The 19,835-nt window shown below is 43.0% G+C and overlaps 1 protein-coding gene across 1 annotated transcript in view; it reads right to left on the minus strand.

Annotated features, from left to right (window-relative positions):
• The window catches only part of LOC115237564 (nucleolar protein 4-like), a 61,949-nt gene that overhangs the window by 16,259 nt on the left and 25,855 nt on the right, over positions 1-19,835 (minus strand). Inside the window, 1 exon segment of the mRNA XM_029810691.1 lies at positions 2,090-2,144. Coding sequence (XP_029666551.1) covers positions 2,090-2,144 — 55 coding nt within the window.

Below are 19,835 nucleotides of genomic sequence, written 5' to 3' on the forward strand. Positions count from 1 at the left end.
GAAAAATAAAACTCCGGATGACGATAGCTTTCGAAATCGTCACCGATACAATGAAAGCCACGCATGCATGTTTGCACGCGATGAGTGATGAGTAATGCATGCTACAAATATGTTTTCCGGCAATATCATACGCGTACTTATTTTTGAAATTTGATTCTGATACATCTGAAATTGATAAAACTGAGTTATTATATATCTGATAAATAAGATTTACTTTTTTTGTTTATATGCGATTTAAAACAAATTTTCTCCGAAATGATTAACAAGTTCAGTTATTTAGGCATTTATAGCTGATAGCACATTCTTTCTTTTACACGTTGCGCGATTCTTGAGAATTATCAAAGTCAAAATTAGAGATAATACAATTATAATATACTTATGAATCGGAATAAGAATGATCTAACGAACAAATTAAAATGCAATATTACTCTGTTTATTAAAAAAACGTGATCGAAAAAAAACTATATTATATCGATTCGAAAGTTCTGAACTAAATTTTTCATCTATTTGAATTTTAATGATAAATCGTCTTATAAATTTTTCCACGACGATAATTTCATCGCTTCGTATGTAATTAAAGACCTTTAACCTCTTTCTAGCAGCGCGCTTTAATTAATCGATTTTCGAATCTCTCTCAAAAAGGCTCGTCGACACGTTCAGCAAAAACAAATTTCGACGCAAGCAAACTCATTGAACGTTCGGATCAATGCCTATGTAAATACATGTGTGACATGTGCATGTATTTTTTGTATTCTTCTCACGAAATCATTGATCTTTTCTTTTCTTATTTGATCAGAGTGCGCGTATAACACAGTTTCATACACGTCCATCTTTTTTCGAATGCCAAAAACAATCCGTATGGTAATATCGTAATTGAATATACAGTGCCGAATAACGCACATTCGACGACATTAATTCGTTATATCGATTCGTGCTACGCAAACTACCGCGAACGTACGCGCAGATTCACCGGAATCTAACCACTGATATTGATTCTTAGATTATAGTTCTTTGATTTATTAGCTAAAGTATTATGTAGAATTTCTAATAAATATTCAAAGAATATTCGACACTCGATTCGATAAAAATATACTACGTGAAAAATTTTAATAATCTATCTTAAACAATTTGTTTTCAATTTAATGTGAGAGATTTGGATTGCAACATTTAATAAAGATTTGTAAATTTATTTCTCATTTTATTTTCAATATAATCTCGTTATAAAAAAAATATATAAGTTTCATTTTTTTATAAATTACCAAAACTCTATCAACTTCGTTCGACTCGTCTTTATATTCTGAAATTTATGTCAAGTTTGGATTATCATCAGAGCACATTGCGGACTAGGCTCAATCTATCAACTGATTCAACTTATTATAATAATGCGCAACAGCAACAGCGACGGACAAATACGAACGAGCTTACTATTAACTCGCGCAAATTCCGCGGGGACAACTGAAACAACAATGTCCGCGTTTTCTGCGCACAACCGCGTGTAATCGGACTGGAGAGTTCAAAAGGACAATCCGCAGATTTTCTAGCATATCGCGCGGATGCGGTTTCGTTTGTGTTGGTCCGCTGGAATTAGCGATGATATGCGAACGAACGTTTCGGAGACGAGAGTAGAGATTATTAATCGGCAAACAAACCCGCGTATAGATAGAAACAAAGGAAGAGAGAAATGGGGTGATGTCTAAATCATTCAAGACGCGATTCATTAATTTAGAAGGCCGTGTGCGACGCTACCATAGAATTCGGGTCAGAATTTCCGAAACGGATACGACACTTGACTTCGCGGTAAAAAAAACGAGACATTTCTTCCAGAAGCGAAAAGTACATTTGAGCCGAATCGAGTCGATGAAAGTGACGCGGCACGTCAGACGAATGAGACTTTGCACGCGTGCACACGCGGAAGAATACATCTTTGCATCTTGCTTCGTAAGAGGATCTCTCGTAATCTTTTATTCCTTTACTCCTTCGGGTAAAGGGGTTCGAGACGGCGACCGACCACCTCGGATGTACCGACTGATATGTGGCGAGATTTACGCTATGGGAGAGATATAGATAATGAAAGATTCTCTCTACTCACTTGGATAGTGATCATCCTCGGATATGTCGGCTGGCTCCGGGGTCGAGATGTTTTCCTGTAACAGAGATAGAAAGCCGTTAAATCCTGAAGTGTTTCCTGCTCGAGTCGTAGTCTGGTAGTCGAACGGTTTCGCTCTGGACCCGCGCGATACAGGACAAAATTCTTACAACGTGTTTAGAAGTTCGCGACACTCATTTTCCGTAACTGCCGGTTATGATAATATCGCGCGAACGCAGCCGTGGTCTGACCACATCGTTACTCAGGGACAGATGCTCGCGGCCTTATTCAATCTTGCTATATAGCATCTTGCCATATAGCATCCATACCATTTTTGTAAGGAGGTGTCCTTTAAATATTTTCCAGTGAGGTAAAGTAATCATCTTCTTTTAAAAAAGAAATATGGACATATAACTCTATCCGTATTTAATCTATATGTAGTACATAATTATAAATTGAAGTAATTTTTTATTGAAGTTATTCATTAATAGCATTTTTTTATTTTTTTTCTTTTAATGTTAATAATATTTTTATGTATTCATACATATAGATATATATATATACATATATATTATTATAATTATTACTAACTTATGTAAGGAAAAAAGAGAAAAAAATCACAGAAGTTACAAATTCTCACAATTCTATTACATTGTATCGCGTATAAAACGGTTGAGAAGAAGCTATCGAAGGCTGTCCGCGTTACAATACGCCTACAGGAAGACCATGGACTTTATTGTCCTAGATCAAGAGCTGGCGGCGATGCGCGATTCATCGAAACGCAAATTGCTTACGCCTCGGCGTTCTGCCGCTCTGCCGCATCGCGAAGGTAACGCGCGTCAAGAATCTCGAATCAGTAGCGCGAGCAGCATCGGCTCTCAACCCTTTCGATTAATTCATCTCCGATTTAAATACCATTTCATATACACAGAAATCTTCTCTAGATGTAATGTAATTGATGTTTTACGTTCATTAAGAAATTATTTATCATTACGCGTGTCAAGTTCTAATTCCTCATCGTAATAACAAATACAGCAAGAGTAGAAAATAATTCAGATTACTTTTTCGATAAATTTCTCTTTTCACCGCGTTGCAACACTATGATAATCTCTTATTGTATATCCAATAAAATTTGTCAAAATGTAACCGATACATTACTCATGAAACGCGGAAACGGATTTCTATAACGCTCATCCAAAAAAAAAAGAAAAAGAAAAAGAACGTTCTCTTTTTACGCTACTGGCCGAGATCGATCGGTCAGGGACGTTTTGGGGGAATAAGGCCGAGGCTCGTTGAGTGGAGGATCCTCTATATGGTCAGGTCGTTTTTCATCGAAAAGAGCAATGCTTCGCGTTCTCCGGCGCGTTCCGTGATATCGCATCACGCGCCGTGGTCTAATCGATCCTCGCATCGAGTCGCACGAGGCAAGCTTTAGCGGCGCGATTCTATCTCGCTTTGATTGATTTTATGCCGACGAAATTAACGGGTTTTTCCCCAGCTGAAACGAACGGCCGGCCGACAGTTTCGCAAGGCATGCACTACGTAGCCTGTGCGATGCCTGGGCCGACTGGTTCGCCGCGCGTTTCTGCAGCGGCACAGCCTCTCCTATCTGTGTCAGGTCTCGTGTTGCAACTCCAGAAGGTCGACCGGTATACAACGCGGAGAGCACGGCCAATTGATACCGGTCACAACTTTGTCCAGCAGGCTTGTAGGACATAGGCGGCGTGTAAGCGAGCGAACGAGCGCGCGCACGAGAGTGTGCATACGTATGTGTCCGTGCGTATCAATGTGTGCGCAGCGCCGCAAAAACTCCCGATGATGTAACCGAGAAATTCCGATGCGCGGACGAACGTGGAAATCGCGAGAGTGACGAGGAGATCCAATCGCGACGAAATGTCGCGCCGCGCTTTTTTAAGCGCGCGCTCCTTCTCTTTTCTATGAGGAGAGGAATTATCAGTAAAGTACAGAAAAAGAATCTTGATAGGAAACGAAGAAGATACTCGAATGTGGCGAAATGTTGCGAATTTGTATCGCATTGTTTTTATCTATATTGAAATATACATATACGTTTCCGTTTATACACATTAATTAACAATGCATCAAATTTAGAATCATCATATATATAAATCAGCTAGTCAACTTTTCCCTTCTATATTTAATCTATTTCACTTCGAATATAATTTCAGCCAATTCGTTCTCGATAATAGCGTATTTTCCTAAAAGTTATTGCATTATATTGAATTTTTATCTTTATACTTTGCTTTTGATATCGTTTGTATTTTTTTTTTCAATTGGCCGAAACGGTTCGAAGGGGCGGCGTATTCAAAAGTTTATCGGTATTAGATAGAATTACAGAATCTATTTAATAATCGGTGGAATTTATTGGCCGGATATCTCTCACTCGCTCTTTCTTTCCTCTCTAAATACACCGTTGACTTCAAGCTGCATCCGCGGAAGGTTATCTTAAGAATCTTTCATTAAGAATTTAATATAACTCGATTTTCATGGAATCGGTCGCGGAAGTATCTATACGTATCTATCAAGATTATAACGAGCCATTTTTTGTAATCTAAGAAATGATGACTGATGTATCATAGAAAAAAAGAGGAGTTAAAGCTTTAGAGATGCAGAGATAAAATACAAATAAAATATATATATAAATTCAAAATAAAATATCAAAGTGAAAGAACGGGAAATAAAACTTCTATCGCGAGTGTTCCCGACATAAAGAAACTCCCCCCCCCCCCCCCCCCCCCCCCTTCTCCTCTTTCCGATAAATTCGAGTAATCTAAACTCTCGTATCTGCGATTTGAAGAATAGTCTTACGATCACAAGAGAGCCGCTCGTCCCGGAGGTCTCGATCGCGCTCGGGCACACCGTCAAGGTGTCTATCATTAAAGATAATCGCGGCAGGTTACCTTCTGAGAAAGAGTCGATCGGCGACGAGCGGACCCGAGCTCCGCAGCGGCATTCTTGTAATTGATATCATCAATACGATCGTTACGAGTTATCCTGCGCGCCAGGATATCTGCGAATCGTTGCGTTTAATTTACGACAAGGACACGAGCGATATGGGAAGTCTTCGTCACGTGATAATCGTCGAACGGCAAACGGTATTCTAGTAATACTGGGAGTCATACGATCGTACATGAAGTATTAACATCTTTTTCAACATTAAACTATTCTGTCTTTCTCTCTCTCTCTCTCTCTCTCTCTCTCTCTTTCTCTCTCTTTCTCATAAAATGCTTTACAAAATTTATTAATTAAAGCTCATGAAAATAAGATAAAGATTTAGAATTATTTAAGAAAATAATCTTTAAAAAGAAGTGAGACCCATAAGCAACGAAAATGCCGTGAAATAATGAAACTGTCACATGAATAAATATATAGAGATTATTTTTGTACATTTGAAATATCGAGATCTGAACGCATCATGCTAATTTCATTCGCTACGTCCAAGGATCCCGACGTGTGTTGTCGCAGGTATTAATTTATTAATACTCCCGGTCTTTTCTCACTTGTACACCGGGCTACACACGCTCCTTCTCTCTTTCTCTCTCCTTCTCCGTCTCACCTACGCACGGGGGCCGCCCCACTTCCGGCGGATGTACCCTGATAAATGGGAATCTCACTGTGCGCACGACCGGTCGGCCGTATACACCTACGACGAATGAGAAACGATCCCAGCGTCTTCCAGACATAAAGTACGAGAACGAAGACTGAGGCGAACAGGAGGAGAGCGGAGTTAAACGAAGCTAAGAGTGGCCGCGTCGTTTAAGATCTCCTGGAAGCGTCGAGCTAACGATTCCGCTCCGGCTATCTCGTTGAGATCCCGACGATGATCGCGGAGATGAGAGTTCTGTTGCGACGTTCGTTGCCGGGGTCACGTCTCGCTATAACGCAATGAGCGTACCGCTCGATTCGCGCAAACGCATTCGTACGTGGGAACATACAATAGTTGGGATAAGAAGAAGAAACGGAGAACATTCTTAATCTCCGCCGTTAACTCCGGGACGATGAGAATCGTCCTCTTCTCTCGTCTCTTCCGTAAAGAAAAGAGACGTATGAAACCAGATCTATATAGAGAGAGAATTGCCGCGAAGCGGGGGAAAGAGAAGAGATCCGCGCTCTCGCGGGCGCCGTTCTCTCGGCGGGCTGGATACGGTTGGAACATTTGTTTAGTTGGCTGCAATTAAGCCACTTGGCGGCAATTGTTTGTCGCTCAGCACAGAATTCCGCTCCCACCGTAGTCGCCGTGACGCCGCCACATCGTGACTCCACAAGATGCGTGTAGTACACGGTTACGCGCGCGTGTACAACGAGAGGAGGCGATGAGGTCTCCGCGGGCGGGAGCTGCGCGTTGTGTCGCGTGTTGTACCAACTCGCCACCAACACAACAATTCCAGACGATAAAGGCGAGCGAGTTGCCGGGGTTAGGGGTCAACCGGGTCCAGTAGCCGGTGTACGACCAATCAGCGGCAACCGGCCGAACACCACCGCGAGATCGTCCGAGATGATTGTCTTTGGTCTTTCGAGGCAAGCGAAGATACTGAATTGCCCGTCGAAGCTGCGCGACTAACGAAGATCTTCAAACCAGTTAAAAGACGGGTTCCTTTCAAGAGTGTTATTTCGAGACGGTGTCCGTTTTTCCGAGTCCGTTTTCCTTCGCGATGTTTCTGAACTAACTCGAGCTTTATGCCAAAATGCTTGATAAAAAACTTGAAATGCGATAATTAACTCGTAGTTTTATTCAAATATATAATTTAAGTCAACTAACAATTGTTAATAATATAACAATTGTTTTTTTTATTAAGTATTAATTATCAAAATGATATTCTTATATACAATATCAGAGAAAGAGAAAGAGAGAGAAATGAGCAATAAACTTGTTTTCGATGAAAATACCGTTAATAATAAGATTTCAAAAGAAAAACATAATTATTAATTCTGATTATAGTATATAGTTAATAGGCAGAGAAAAATTCTCAGATTTCGAAAGCAGAAAATAAAAATTTTCTTATTTTATAAAATATTTTTCATAAAATACATTTTCAGAAACATGTAATCCATATGATTAATCGCGATGAATCGAATAACATTTAAAGCGATTAAACAACGCAATAAGGAATAAAGAAAAGGTCAAACTCGTCGGGGACCCGGAACACGACGACGACCGCACCGGCCGCGACGTAAAAGGAGGACCGAATTGGGCCCGTTAGGATGATTGCTCGTGGAGAACGCTCGCTCGAGTGGTCGATTTAGTTGCTTCTTCTGGGTAGCTCTTTGGATAATGGGGAAATGATTGTGGCCTACCGGTGATTTCTCCGCTATATGTTTTAACCGGGGCAAAACACCTACCGGCCGTCGCAATTCAACCGTCTGTCGCCGATCCTTCTCTTTCTCTTTCTCTTTCTCTTTTGCTCGCTACGTCGAGCGATTCGGTGTGTGTACCGGTCGACTCTCAATTTCGGCTCATTTGCCTACCAAATCTGGCGTCGCATAAATACACGTAGGCTTTTACGGTGAACGGGTCTCAAGGCCGCCGGCAATTACCGACGCTACGCCCTCATTCGAAGCGCTTTTATTTTCCTCCCCGCTGTACTTTTACCGTTTAACGCGCCTCACTCGTTCTCATCCGTCTTTCCCAGGATTCTTATAATCGAATTCCTGCTACCGTTGCGAAACGCCCTCGTCGCTGCGGCCATCGTAGAACCGATGTAGCGGATCTCACGGAGAGACAATCGCTGATTTCTCTCGGGACGGCAGAATTCAGTCGTCACAGTTAACGCATCTACGAGAAGCGCAAACCTCGACGCTTCGAGATTCATCGTCGCTGCGAAGCAAGATGATTGTCCTTGCGCCAACTATGAGAGGTTGCGAGATCTGCGAAGTGAGTCATGTTTGTCGAAAGATCGCATCGAGATATGTATCAAGGAGGGGAAGACAGATTCCCCGCTTGATTTTTCGCGCATTTGCCCTCCAAGAGTACGCGCGATCGTGCGGTACTCGAGAGAGCAGATTCAACGAATCACTCGCCGATATATAGGTCGACCGAGAAAAAGAGGAGAGGAGAGGAACGCGTGTGTATGACGTCATTGGCATACGCTTCCAAAGCGGCGCGTCCAGGTTGTGTCAGGGGGAGATCGGCGGAGATCTCCGTTGGAGAAGTTCTGATCTGGAAAGCAAATGCGGAGTAGGAGGAGGAGACGGTAGGAGGACGACGGGGTCACCGTCAGCGGGATAACCTCACACGTGTGCGCCCCAAAAAAAGAAGAAGAAATAAAAAGACGACGATGGCGACGGCGGCGGCGGCGGCGGCGGCGGCGGACGATCCCAGTGGCGTCGACAGGAAAGACGCGCGTTTTGCCAAGCCTTCGTTGCGCTTCGCTGTCCAAAGACAAAATCGTATAGAAGCGTGGACACGAATCGATGAGGAACCAAGTTTTATTCTCTATGATCGTGTGTAGAAAAGATATAATTTTTATTTAGAAAAAACGAATCGCAATCTTCTTTCAATTTACATAAATTACATACAGTATTATCAAATGCGGAGATTATTATACAATTTATTATATCTTGTTATCATTATATTTTTTTAAATCTTTCTTTTAATTATAAATATCATTGAATTCTCTCTTCTGCTTATAATCATTCAAGATTCAATCGAGATCGATAAAAATAAGTTCACACGCATAAATTCGACTGAGACTAAGCTTTCAGTTATGAAAGCCTTCTTCATACGATCTCGCTCGCGATAACATGGGAATTTGTAAAGTTGAGATTAGAATGCAGTACAATCGGGAGTAACATTGTCAGAGCTACGGACGACCACGGTATCCGGCGTGGCCGGTTGGCTACCTTACTTGACCCCTGCGCAACGAGGGACAATTGGGTGTAACAGTCTCCCATTCGTCTGTCCGTCCGCCCGTCCCTCTCATACGTGTTGCCCCGTACATGTCCGTGTTTCTCTGAATCCTCGGCCGTGTAATACATCCATTACTCCCGAGGCGTACAATGTGCGTGTGTGTCGTCGAGCGGTTGTCGTTCTATCTTCCACCGAGGGGAAAAGTCCAACCACGATGACGACGACGAAAAGATCCCCGCCGCGTGCATTAACGAAGAACGTCGGGGTCCTGAAGTCTCGCGAGCATTAATTTGATTATTTGAGATTTAACGTAGAAGACGATGAATCCAAAGCAAAAGAAACTTTACAATTATCAAGATGATTAGTAGATCAATAGGCAAAACGCAAGCTCTCTTTGCAAAGCTTATTGGAATTTACGATAAAGAAATATTAGTTCAATGATTAAGACAACGTCTTCTCGTAAACTTTCATTCCCGTGGCATGTTTTCGATATGCAAGAAATCCATGCAGAAGCTTGTCCCGTATAAAGCCATAACGATGAAACGTTAAGAATATACGGCATCTCTAATTACGTTACGCGATGCTGAGATGTAGAAAGCTAACTACGATGTTTCTTCGCGGAACAAGAAACGCGCGGTTTTCGCGAGAATTAAAAATATTGCAAGCCCGGTTTCTTCTCTCGTTCATTATTAAAAACGACCCGTCTCACCGCGAGGGGACGCGCTGGGGAGAAGATTTATACGATGAATGTGTTAAGCATCGGAAAACTCATAACGGATCGAGTGCGTCCCGTTGACGCGGCATTCAATATCACCTGACGGCGAGACCAAAACTGAAGAGAAGCCGCGTATCGGTCGCGTACACGCAAACGCGCGGTCCAAGTATCCTCTTCGCCGCGGGGCGAGGACAGGAAGACATAAGCAAAGGGTGCGTGGAGCAGGAGGAGGAGGGAAAGGAAGAGGATAGAGCGGCGCTCGGCTTCGAGCACGCGCCCTGCTCTATTTGGCTCTCCCACGTAGCGTGCCGCTTTGATTCGTTTTTTCCTTCAGTCGCGTCTCGCCCCGCGAGCAGGAAACGTGTACTCTTCGTATTTTGCTTGTCGTCGTATTCCTGCTTTCAGCCGTGACTACTGCGTGCGTTCCGCCGACGTAGCCGCGGGAAAAACCGTGCGCAGGAAAAACCGTACATGCTCTCTCTTGCCGCTCCTTTTCCATGTTACGAAACCGTTAATTTGTGGATTGCGCAATCGAATCTTTCCGCAAATTTTCAGATTCATTGGGACTTGTAACGAACGTATCGAGATACTCCATCAATTTTCATTAATTTTAATCTTGCGAAAAATACAAAGATACGGATTAAAAGTTTACGTTTTTAAATAATATTTATCCGAAAATGATAAGGTAAAAAGTAAAAATAATTTAAAAATAAAAAAATAGATCTTAATATAATTTTATGGCAATTTAATAAGACGTTTCTCTAAATTACGATGCTGTATAAAGACATAGATAGACGCATATTCTCTTAACGTTCAATGCCTGCGTTTGACTTTAGCGATGCAATTTGTTCCTCTGCATCAACCATATTTTTCCCTGACACTTTATTTCCACTGACAAAGGCCCGATAATTAAACTGGACAATATCTTTTTCCTCTTCTCTCTCTACGTGCTATAGGTTCACGAACTAATCCAGGCAATTGTCTCATCTCGATATCACGCCTGCCTATTAATATGCGAAGATCATTAACTGCGGCCGCTTCCGGGTGGCATGACTCTGCAACGCTCGAAAGCCGTTCGATGCATCGCGCGATCGCCCACAATTATCGACGACGATCCGCTGGAAACGCACACGTCCCACGTGCTCTAAGCAACCAGCCAGTGTTTCAATAACGCCCTGGCCGACCCCGCTGCTGTCTTCCTCTCCCCCTGCCTGCCTGCCTGCCTCAAGCACCTCCGCCGCGCGCTGAAACGCACGCTCTATCTAGAGGCCGAGCGTGCGTGCATGTGTATGCGTGGACACGCGGGGGCCCGGCCCCTCCAGGTCTCGAGCTAAACTCACATGTGAGATCCAGCGAGCCAGGCCTGCTGGTCTGCCAAGGGAATATTATACTTGGCGATGACGCGTACACGCCACGAAGAGGCTATCTCGCCTCGACGAGAGGCTCGGGAGAGAGAGAAGGGGAATAGGGAGGGACAGCAGGGGGGAAGCTTAGGGTGCGCCACAAGGATGAGGCAGAAGGTAGAGGATATACGGGCGGAGAGCGAGCAAGGGGGAATACAGGCGCCGAAGGTTTAATCAGAGGGGGCTATCGACATCAATCTTTCCTCTCACACGGTTTCCAGCGAATGCCACGATCACCGCGATCGCTTAGAATTGGTGGAGATGTTGTCGAAGATCTGCGCATACGATCTATGTCTTTGTGCGGAAGAAGTTTGCACAACAATACGCTTTAGGTAGAGTAATATTCCATAAAGATAAGAGAATAGATAGATGCATACTACACGCGATAGTTTTGAAAAAAAAAGTCTCTTCAGCCGAGCCTGTTATGAAACGAGCTGATAAAATGTTACCAATGATGAAATAAGAATTTTCTCAATAATGGTTGACCAAGACGTAGTTCGAACGGTATTCCCGAGATAGGCGACGATGATCTAAGTATAAATCAAAGTGATGTACGTCATGTACGGGATTAATCTCCTGCATAGAAAAAAATAGACAATTTCATGTAAAAGAGAAACGTTGATACCCGTTCCAGGAATATTCCATCTGTTTTAAGAGAATTGTTGCCCGAAATAGGATCCGTAGGATAAAGTTCAATTTCTGCTATTCGAGGCAGAATAATCGATAGGAGCTAGTTTTAATTAAAGCGCGAGAAATTTTGTTAAATTATCAATAGCTTTTTATCTAGATACAATACGATTATAGATTCTATAAATTATTAGAACTTTTGAATTATCACAAGTATAAACAGACAAATATAATATTGATGGTAAAAAAAATTCTCTAAATCCTACATTTAAAGTAAATTGTGATTCACGAAAATTTAATTGTGCAATCTATTTCGATCTAAAAATCATTGCAATTAAGATGTAGTTCTAAATCTTCCTATAGTTTATATTTTTTATAATTCAAAAAAGCTCATTTTAGAATTATATATAAAAACATTTAAAAGAGAGATAAAAATTAGAAGATTTATTTAATATTTTAAGTTTTTAGTATTTTTTTTTATTTTTGATAAAGTATACGAAATATCTGATTTCTTGCGAATTTTCGAAGTAAAAAGAGCCGGTACGAATCAGGCAATACATTGTCAGCCGCGTGGCAAAGGACAAATGTATTTTACAACCGTGACACATACGTTCCAGTAACATTTCTCGGCGGAAGGTGACTGTCCTTGAGCTGGTTGTCCGAATGACAGGACAGGGCGAGGCGAGAAGGAGACGATGGTGAAAGACATCTTGAAAAGAGGCCTCGAAGAAAGAAATCGAATCGAGCGCGAATCTCGTCCTCTTGCTATCGTTTTGACCTTGTTAAAAAATCCGCATTCTTACACTAAAGTCACTAAATACACTCTACGTTTTTCATTCTCAACACGGTGTGTAATAAGCGTGATATCGAATCTAAACATTTGCAGACATGCTGCTTCTCGCTCGTAATTCATGTCGACATAACTTCTAATCACCTGTCGTTCTCTCGCATATAGAGCTGCCTACCGTTTTACTCTGCGCTAATTAGATTGAATAGCGCAGGCGTTATTCGCATTAGCGCGAGGCTTGTTATTGACCGATATTAATCCGCGAGATTGAGCTATCCATGACACTTTTCACTCGACCGAACATTGCGGAGCGCGATCTATATGGCCGAAAGGAGGGGACTCAATCGCCTCTCACCGTCCAATCCATAAACCGAGAGAGCTACCTCCGTTTTGTACTTCGCTAATTGCCCTTGAGGGGGATCGGTTTCCCAGAGACCAATAAAGAGCCCGTTTCTTTTCTCTGCCTCTCTTCCCCTACCCCCATTTGACCGTTCTCTTTCTCTTACTCCCTTTCTTACTCTTCCTTTTTCTCTCTGTCTCTTTCTCTTTCTTTCTCCGGTCACAGACCAAACGGGACAGAATGAGCACGAGCACGATGGAAGAAAGAAGAGAAAGAGAGAGAGGCAGGGAGCTAGAGTGCCGTTTTATTTTGGCATGCTGCGAGGAGAAGAGGATCCTTTTTATTTCTTCCGTAGCACTGGCGGCTACGCTCTTGCCTCGCTGTAAGGTATTCTATGATGCTTCGTCGGCTCCAACGGCGCCCCTGCTAAATGGAATACGACCGGAGGCTGGTTGAAAGGAAAAAGCAAGAGATAAAGAGAGAGAGAGAGAGAAAGAGCAACGGAGATAGGGACAGAGAGAAAAAGACGAAGACGAAGAAGAGAGGCGACGACGGTGGGAGAGATTCCGTGTATATAACTCTCCCCTCGAGTCTTCTCCTTTTGTCCCCTCGCCGTCCCCCAGGCCTTTTCTAGCCCGGCTATACTTCCTCCTCCCTCCAGGGCCATTCCTGCCCCCATTTCCCCTGGCATTGGGAATTTTTTCGAGGGCTCACCCGAGAGAGGCGGCTCGTAGTCGCCAGGCTGCCAAGCGTGAGCAGACCGACCGCTCTCGGGTCGAACCCACACCTATGGCTCGAGGTCGATACACGCTTCTCCGTTTCGCTTTACTTATTCGTTCTGTTGGGAGGACACGGTATCCGACCGAGCAACCGCAGCGAGACTTGCGTGAACACGAGCAAACGAACAGAAACTAAAACCGGCTCCAACGAGTAATAAATAAATTAATAAAAGAATCAACCACGGGGAGTAAATCAAATAATCAAAGCGAGATTTACAAAGCAAAAAGTCATTATTTTGCATGTTATTTAATATTATTACAGCTTTTTTAGCGTTCTGTTAAATAATCTACAGTTTTACAAAATATCGTAAAAAAATTGGCACACCTTTTCTAATAGCCTCGGATTTTCTCGGTATTTTCGCTAGCCTTACAAAGAGTTTCCTCGAAAATATACCTGCCTCGCAAACCGAGAGATTGCATCGCTTTTACGAGATCTTTTATCGCTTGCGTGATGCAATTGAGGAGATGACTCGTTCGCCAAGTTCACGTATGCGAGGACCATTTAAGGGAGTACACGTAAGCGAGTTATCATCCCGCATGAAGTTTTCCTTACTCCGGCTTTCCGTACACTCGAGTCCAACGCTAGATACATCTGTACCAGCATACAGCCCACGTCGACTTTTGTATAAGAGCAAAACAGGAGAGAAGAGCACGAGGAGTGAGAGAACCCAAGAAAGTGGCGTCGAGAGGGTGGGGTGGCGGTCGTTGAGCGGGTGGGTCGCGGACACGGGGCGAGACGCGTGTTGCAGGGAAGTCGGCAGGGGGAAGGGTGGGTGTACATTGGAAGAAGCAGTAGGAGTCGGAGAGTGGGCAGTGGGAGAGAACCGAGACTCTCGGATTGAGAAAGGGAGAAGATACCGGAGAGGAAGAATCCTGTGATGGCAGAGAGAGAGAGAGGAGGGAGGGCGGGAGGGGGAGGTCAGGACAGAGTCAGAGAGACGGCAGAAGTGGGAGTCAAGAACCCTACAAGGAATTAAGAGCTTATTCGTAACAGGCACCATAATGAAGATCCTATGCTTCTAGAGAGAGAAAGAGAGAGAGTACGAAAGAAACAGAGAGAGAGAGAAAGATAGAGAGAGGAGACAGACGGCGGAAGAAGAGAGAGGAAACACGAAACTACCTCGACTCTCCCACACCGAGGATCTTTGGAATACCAATCAAGCGACTAATGCGTTTGGCCATGCGGGCGTCCAATTGCTCTCAACGAGTCCGGCCCGCGTCGAACTTTCGATCTTACCGATATATATGCCGGACGAAACTTCCTGTGAATACATCGTAGTCCCGGGTACTCGTTAGAAACCAGATTTGAAATATACTAATTACTACTAGTATAGTTATAGTTATAGATATAATCGCATCGAGAATAGTTAGCACACGAGAATTGTAAAGATAATCTCATAAAGATTAAATTCTTCAATCCCAATGTAATCTATTAAGAATTGACACATAGATTTTCGAAAGGCTACTTCAATAGCACTATTATACTATCACTTTTAAAGGCGTAATTCTAGAATGCAATATCTAACACGAATTTAATATATTGATATGTTTTTCGAACTGAGTTGTATATTATATATATACGACGTGCGTATGTGTATTGCACATTACATCGAGATTAAGAACTATTACTCAAGGGAAATCATAATTAAATTATTTCATCTTTGGAATATCACACATCGGTTATACGCTTTGATTTCACACTTCATGTTAAACCACATCTATGCTCCTCATAATGTGTTAATGAATCAACAAAACGGTATCCCAAAGCGGCGAACGCGTTAAGTAGACAACTCGACGGGGCGCTATATCAACGATCATTACGATAGAACCTTTATGAGAAGGCTCTTGTCACCACCGCGCTGTGAAATAACTCGCATAAATGGCGAGATCACGGGGCAGTTTACGAGAAATGATCAGTGTCGTAGAAGCATAACAGGTTACGAGTTATGACGGAGGCTTAAACTTTTACTGGTTTAGAAGTGTCAACGTCTGAGTGTTTGTTTCATCGTGCGCGTACCCCTCTTTCGGCAATATTCGTCTATCTCGCTTTTTCGCAGCATCAGCCATCTCTTCGTCTTTAAGCACTATTCTTTCGAATCGAAATTAATACGTGTATTCGGTGTTTCTTTTTTCCTTTACGCTTTCGAGTTTCGAATCTCTTCTACTTTTTTCTTTCTGAAATGTTGTTCTGCGAAACTTGAACAAAACAGAACAGAGACCAAATTCCACCTCGCGTCTAAAAAGGGGTTTGATAGAACGGAAAATATTAACGGCGCGATCTGCAGACAGGCGCAACGGTGAGTGGGTAGAAGAGGAAGAAGAGCGCCTTAACCGACGCGGCAGATTGAGATTTTATGGGAGTTTATCTTCCGGTGATGGGAATGTTGGATGGGAATGGAGCCGTTCGAAACTGCTGGCGGTTATCGTGGCCAAAAAGACGAAGCGAAGTGATGTGCACATGCTAGGTCGCCGAAAAAAGAAAGAATAGGATACGTGGAAAGAGATGGAAACGCGAGATGGGAAAGAAAGTATTGAAGTCGATTGTAGTTACACGTGCAAGGTGACTTTGTGAATCTCGACGAGAAAATATGTAGAGAACGCAATTTCTCGAATGGCTATCAATTTACGCGGATTTTCTTCGCAAAAATGAATAAAGATTATATAGGTAAAATCTTTGTTTGTCAAAAGCTCAATCTATATTGAATTATTTAGATAACATTTTTTATTAATTTTTGATGCAGAAAGGAAGAGAAAAGTTATCTTGTTCGATAGACTTTCAATTAGAAAAAAAATCATTAAATTCTATTAAAGTCATTAATATCTCTACAACTTTTGCAGGGTATTATCAATGATTTGCGAATTTTTTTATCTGCAAATAATTAAAAATTTCATGACAGCGAATATATACGACGATACATTTGTTAAGTCGCGTTGTGTATTTAGATCCCAAGAACACCTGCATGGAATTAGCACAAGGCTGAACTATTAACGAGGCTAAATATCCGATAAGAAAGTAGCGGACGAAAGTTCCTTCGGTCGGAGTTCCTTGGCGCGTCTCCGCTCTTCGGCTTTAAGTCATTGACGCGATTCAAGCGGTTTGTAATGAAAGCGGAACTCCGTAACGAAGTCCTACACATTCCTGGTTTAACGAACCATCTCCAGGCGCATACGCACGCGCGCGCACGCGCGGGAGGATATTCAAGGTCGTCGTTACCGGGTGTGCGGCTTCCTGCGGACCAGGAAACTTTTAATACCGCCTCGCTCGCAGAGAGAGAGAGAGAGAGAAAGGGAGGAGCTTTCGAATTATTGTGGTGGCTTGCACGACAGAAACGCGTGATGCCGAGACGACATAAATCGACATTGAACAAAACGCATTTGAAAGCGATAAAACCGTGGAAATGGCAACGCGTACAGCGTCCACACCCACGCACGCAATACGCTCCCAGCCGGATACGATCCCTACCTACAAGTAATATGAGTTATACTGAAATTACCAGCGCAGCAACGCGACCACCCTCGCGAAGAATAAATCTTGTGAGATGCTTTCTTTTAGAATTTACAAGAAAGATATATTTAAAATGTGGATTAATTGTTTTAAATAGTGCGAGAGAGAAAACGGATAAAAATTGGAATAATTTCAAAAGTTGAGCGTAAAATAGATATATCCATGAAAAAATTCGAAAGGGAGGAGCTTTCGAATTATTGTGGTGGCTTGCACGACAGAAACGCGTGATGCCGAGACGACATAAATCGACATTGAACAAAACGCATTTGAAAGCGATAAAACCGTGGAAATGGCAACGCGTACAGCGTCCACACCCACGCACGCAATACGCTCCCAGCCGGATACGATCCCTACCTACAAGTAATATGAGTTATACTGAAATTACCAGCGCAGCAACGCGACCACCCTCGCGAAGAATAAATCTTGTGAGATGCTTTCTTTTAGAATTTACAAGAAAGATATATTTAAAATGTGGATTAATTGTTTTAAATAGTGCGAGAGAGAAAACGGATAAAAATTGGAATAATTTCAAAAGTTGAGCGTAAAATAGATATATCCATGAAAAAATTCGAAATGATTTTATTCAAAGTAAATACATGTCTCGAGATTCGTTGTACACGACGACTATGCATTTTCAACGGAAGCTGCGAACGATCCCATTGACAAATCCGACATGAGTTATCGAGAAATGCGATCGCGATAAAACTCCGTGATTATTCCGATAGCGCGCTTTCGTTGCTCCATTAATTTCACCGGGTGTAAAAATAAAGCCCGTGGCTGGCTCGATGCGGACCCCCTCAGCGGAGAAACTCACCGATGTGTGACCCGCATCCGGTACCCGAGGTGTGCCGGAAAGGAATCGCGGCGGCGGTGGCGACGACGACGACAACGGCGGTACGGACGAGCGTCGGCGTTTATATTTAAACCGCCGCGGACTCATCGGAGTCGCCGTGTCGACTGACGCGCTACGTAAGACGCGCACACGCTCTCGCACGGAACGGCCAGATAACCCACGTGACCTTTTCCTCCCTCGCGTCTCGCCGTCGTCGTCGCCGCCACCGCTACTACGTCGATGCGTCGGCGTGCAGCACGCGGCGCCCCCGTTCGCATCGCCGACGAGAATATCGCGCAGACAAAAAGTAGGGGTGAAAGAGAGACGATTGACACAGCGTACATATCGGCAGGGAGGAGAGACGCAGGGGGTGGTGATTCGCGCCGGGTCAGACAGAGAAAAGGGGTTGGCGCGACACCGCGTTAGTAATAGCTTTCGATCGCACGCGTGTGACTAAAGCTTTTGAGCTAATCAGATAATTCATTCGTAAGCCATCGCGATATCACGCCTTAAAAAAAATGTGATGCGATCTATATTATAAACGGTAAATTGTATAAAAGTGAAAAAAAAAACTGTTTGAATTTTAATTTATCTCAAATGATTATGTGCGTGTCGAGAAAGCGCTTTATGATTTAGATAATAGTTACAGAAAAATCTAGAAGATCTCTCTGATAAAAATATTGCATTAACTCAATTTTGTTATCGTTATGACTTTGGTATATCTCTATCTTGTATAGTAATTAACGATAAACCCCCTGGAGTTTATAAAGTTGAGAACTCGTATTCCGGAAAAGCTATAAAATAGTTGAGCACAAGATAATTTCTGGATATCAGAGGAATTAGCAAGAAATTGGAATAACTTTCGAATCAACACAAGTGCGTATAATTTTCTATCGATCTTGGTACAATTTATCAATCAAAAAATATCGATGTTGTATTCCAAGCGTATTACAATGAAAAGTGTGCGAATCCGCTTTTAGAACTCACGATTCAATGAATAAAACTATAGATGAGCATATAAGAATAATTGCTTTCTAGAGAGCAAGGAGGAGACTTGACAGAGCAAATTGAAATCAAGTAGAAGTATGCGAGTAAACCAGGGTTTATAAGTTACAGTTTAAGTGTAATAAGTTTGTAACTTTTCAAATCATATTACTGCGTTAAAATTGTCGAGTTTTGCAAGAATTCACACTTTCCAAATCATTTTCAAACAAGTATCTATTCGTCGAGTAGGTATGCGACATCGATGCCATCGCTAGCCGCGAATGCGTACGATAAATCTACAGGGTGTGTGTGGAGACAAGGTGGAACGGGGAGGGATGACGCATGGGGGTGAAGACCGAGCGAGGGGAATCGACGTACGCGGCGCGACCGAAACTCAATGAACTACTATCGATTAGCTGCTCATTTCGCGTCGCGTTCGTGCGATGGACTCGTTAAACGATTCGGGCCTCTCCTCCTCCAACCCTTTTCCCGTCAACCTCCTCTTCCTCCTGCACCAACACGATGCCGACACTGCCTCATATATCCCGCCGTGTTATTCTTTTTTTTTTTTTTTTTTTTTTTTTTTCATTGCACGCCATCACGGCGTCCCACCGGGGTAGTAAAGCGAGTCAGCGGGGTAGTAGGTCACTCGGGATTTTCGAAACGAAAGACGAGTCACAAGGATGCACGCTCGTTCGAGTTTCACAGGGTAGAAGGAGAAGACGAAGGAGGTGAAAGCGGGTCGAGCGGGAGGTTTTATAAAGTCCTGCTCCCGCATGCTTTCTTTTTCGCTGATAACGGAGAAGAATAGTAGATCTTGACGATGCACACACATTCGGAAGAACTTTGATGAGGCTTTCGATAGATTAGGTTGGATTGCTGAAACGAATAAGATCTCGGTTCAGATTTGAG

The sequence above is a fragment of the Formica exsecta genome, unplaced genomic scaffold (genome assembly GCF_003651465.1).
Source record: "Formica exsecta isolate Colony F162 unplaced genomic scaffold, ASM365146v1 scaffold3, whole genome shotgun sequence".
NCBI classification, from domain to species: domain Eukaryota; kingdom Metazoa; phylum Arthropoda; class Insecta; order Hymenoptera; family Formicidae; genus Formica; species Formica exsecta.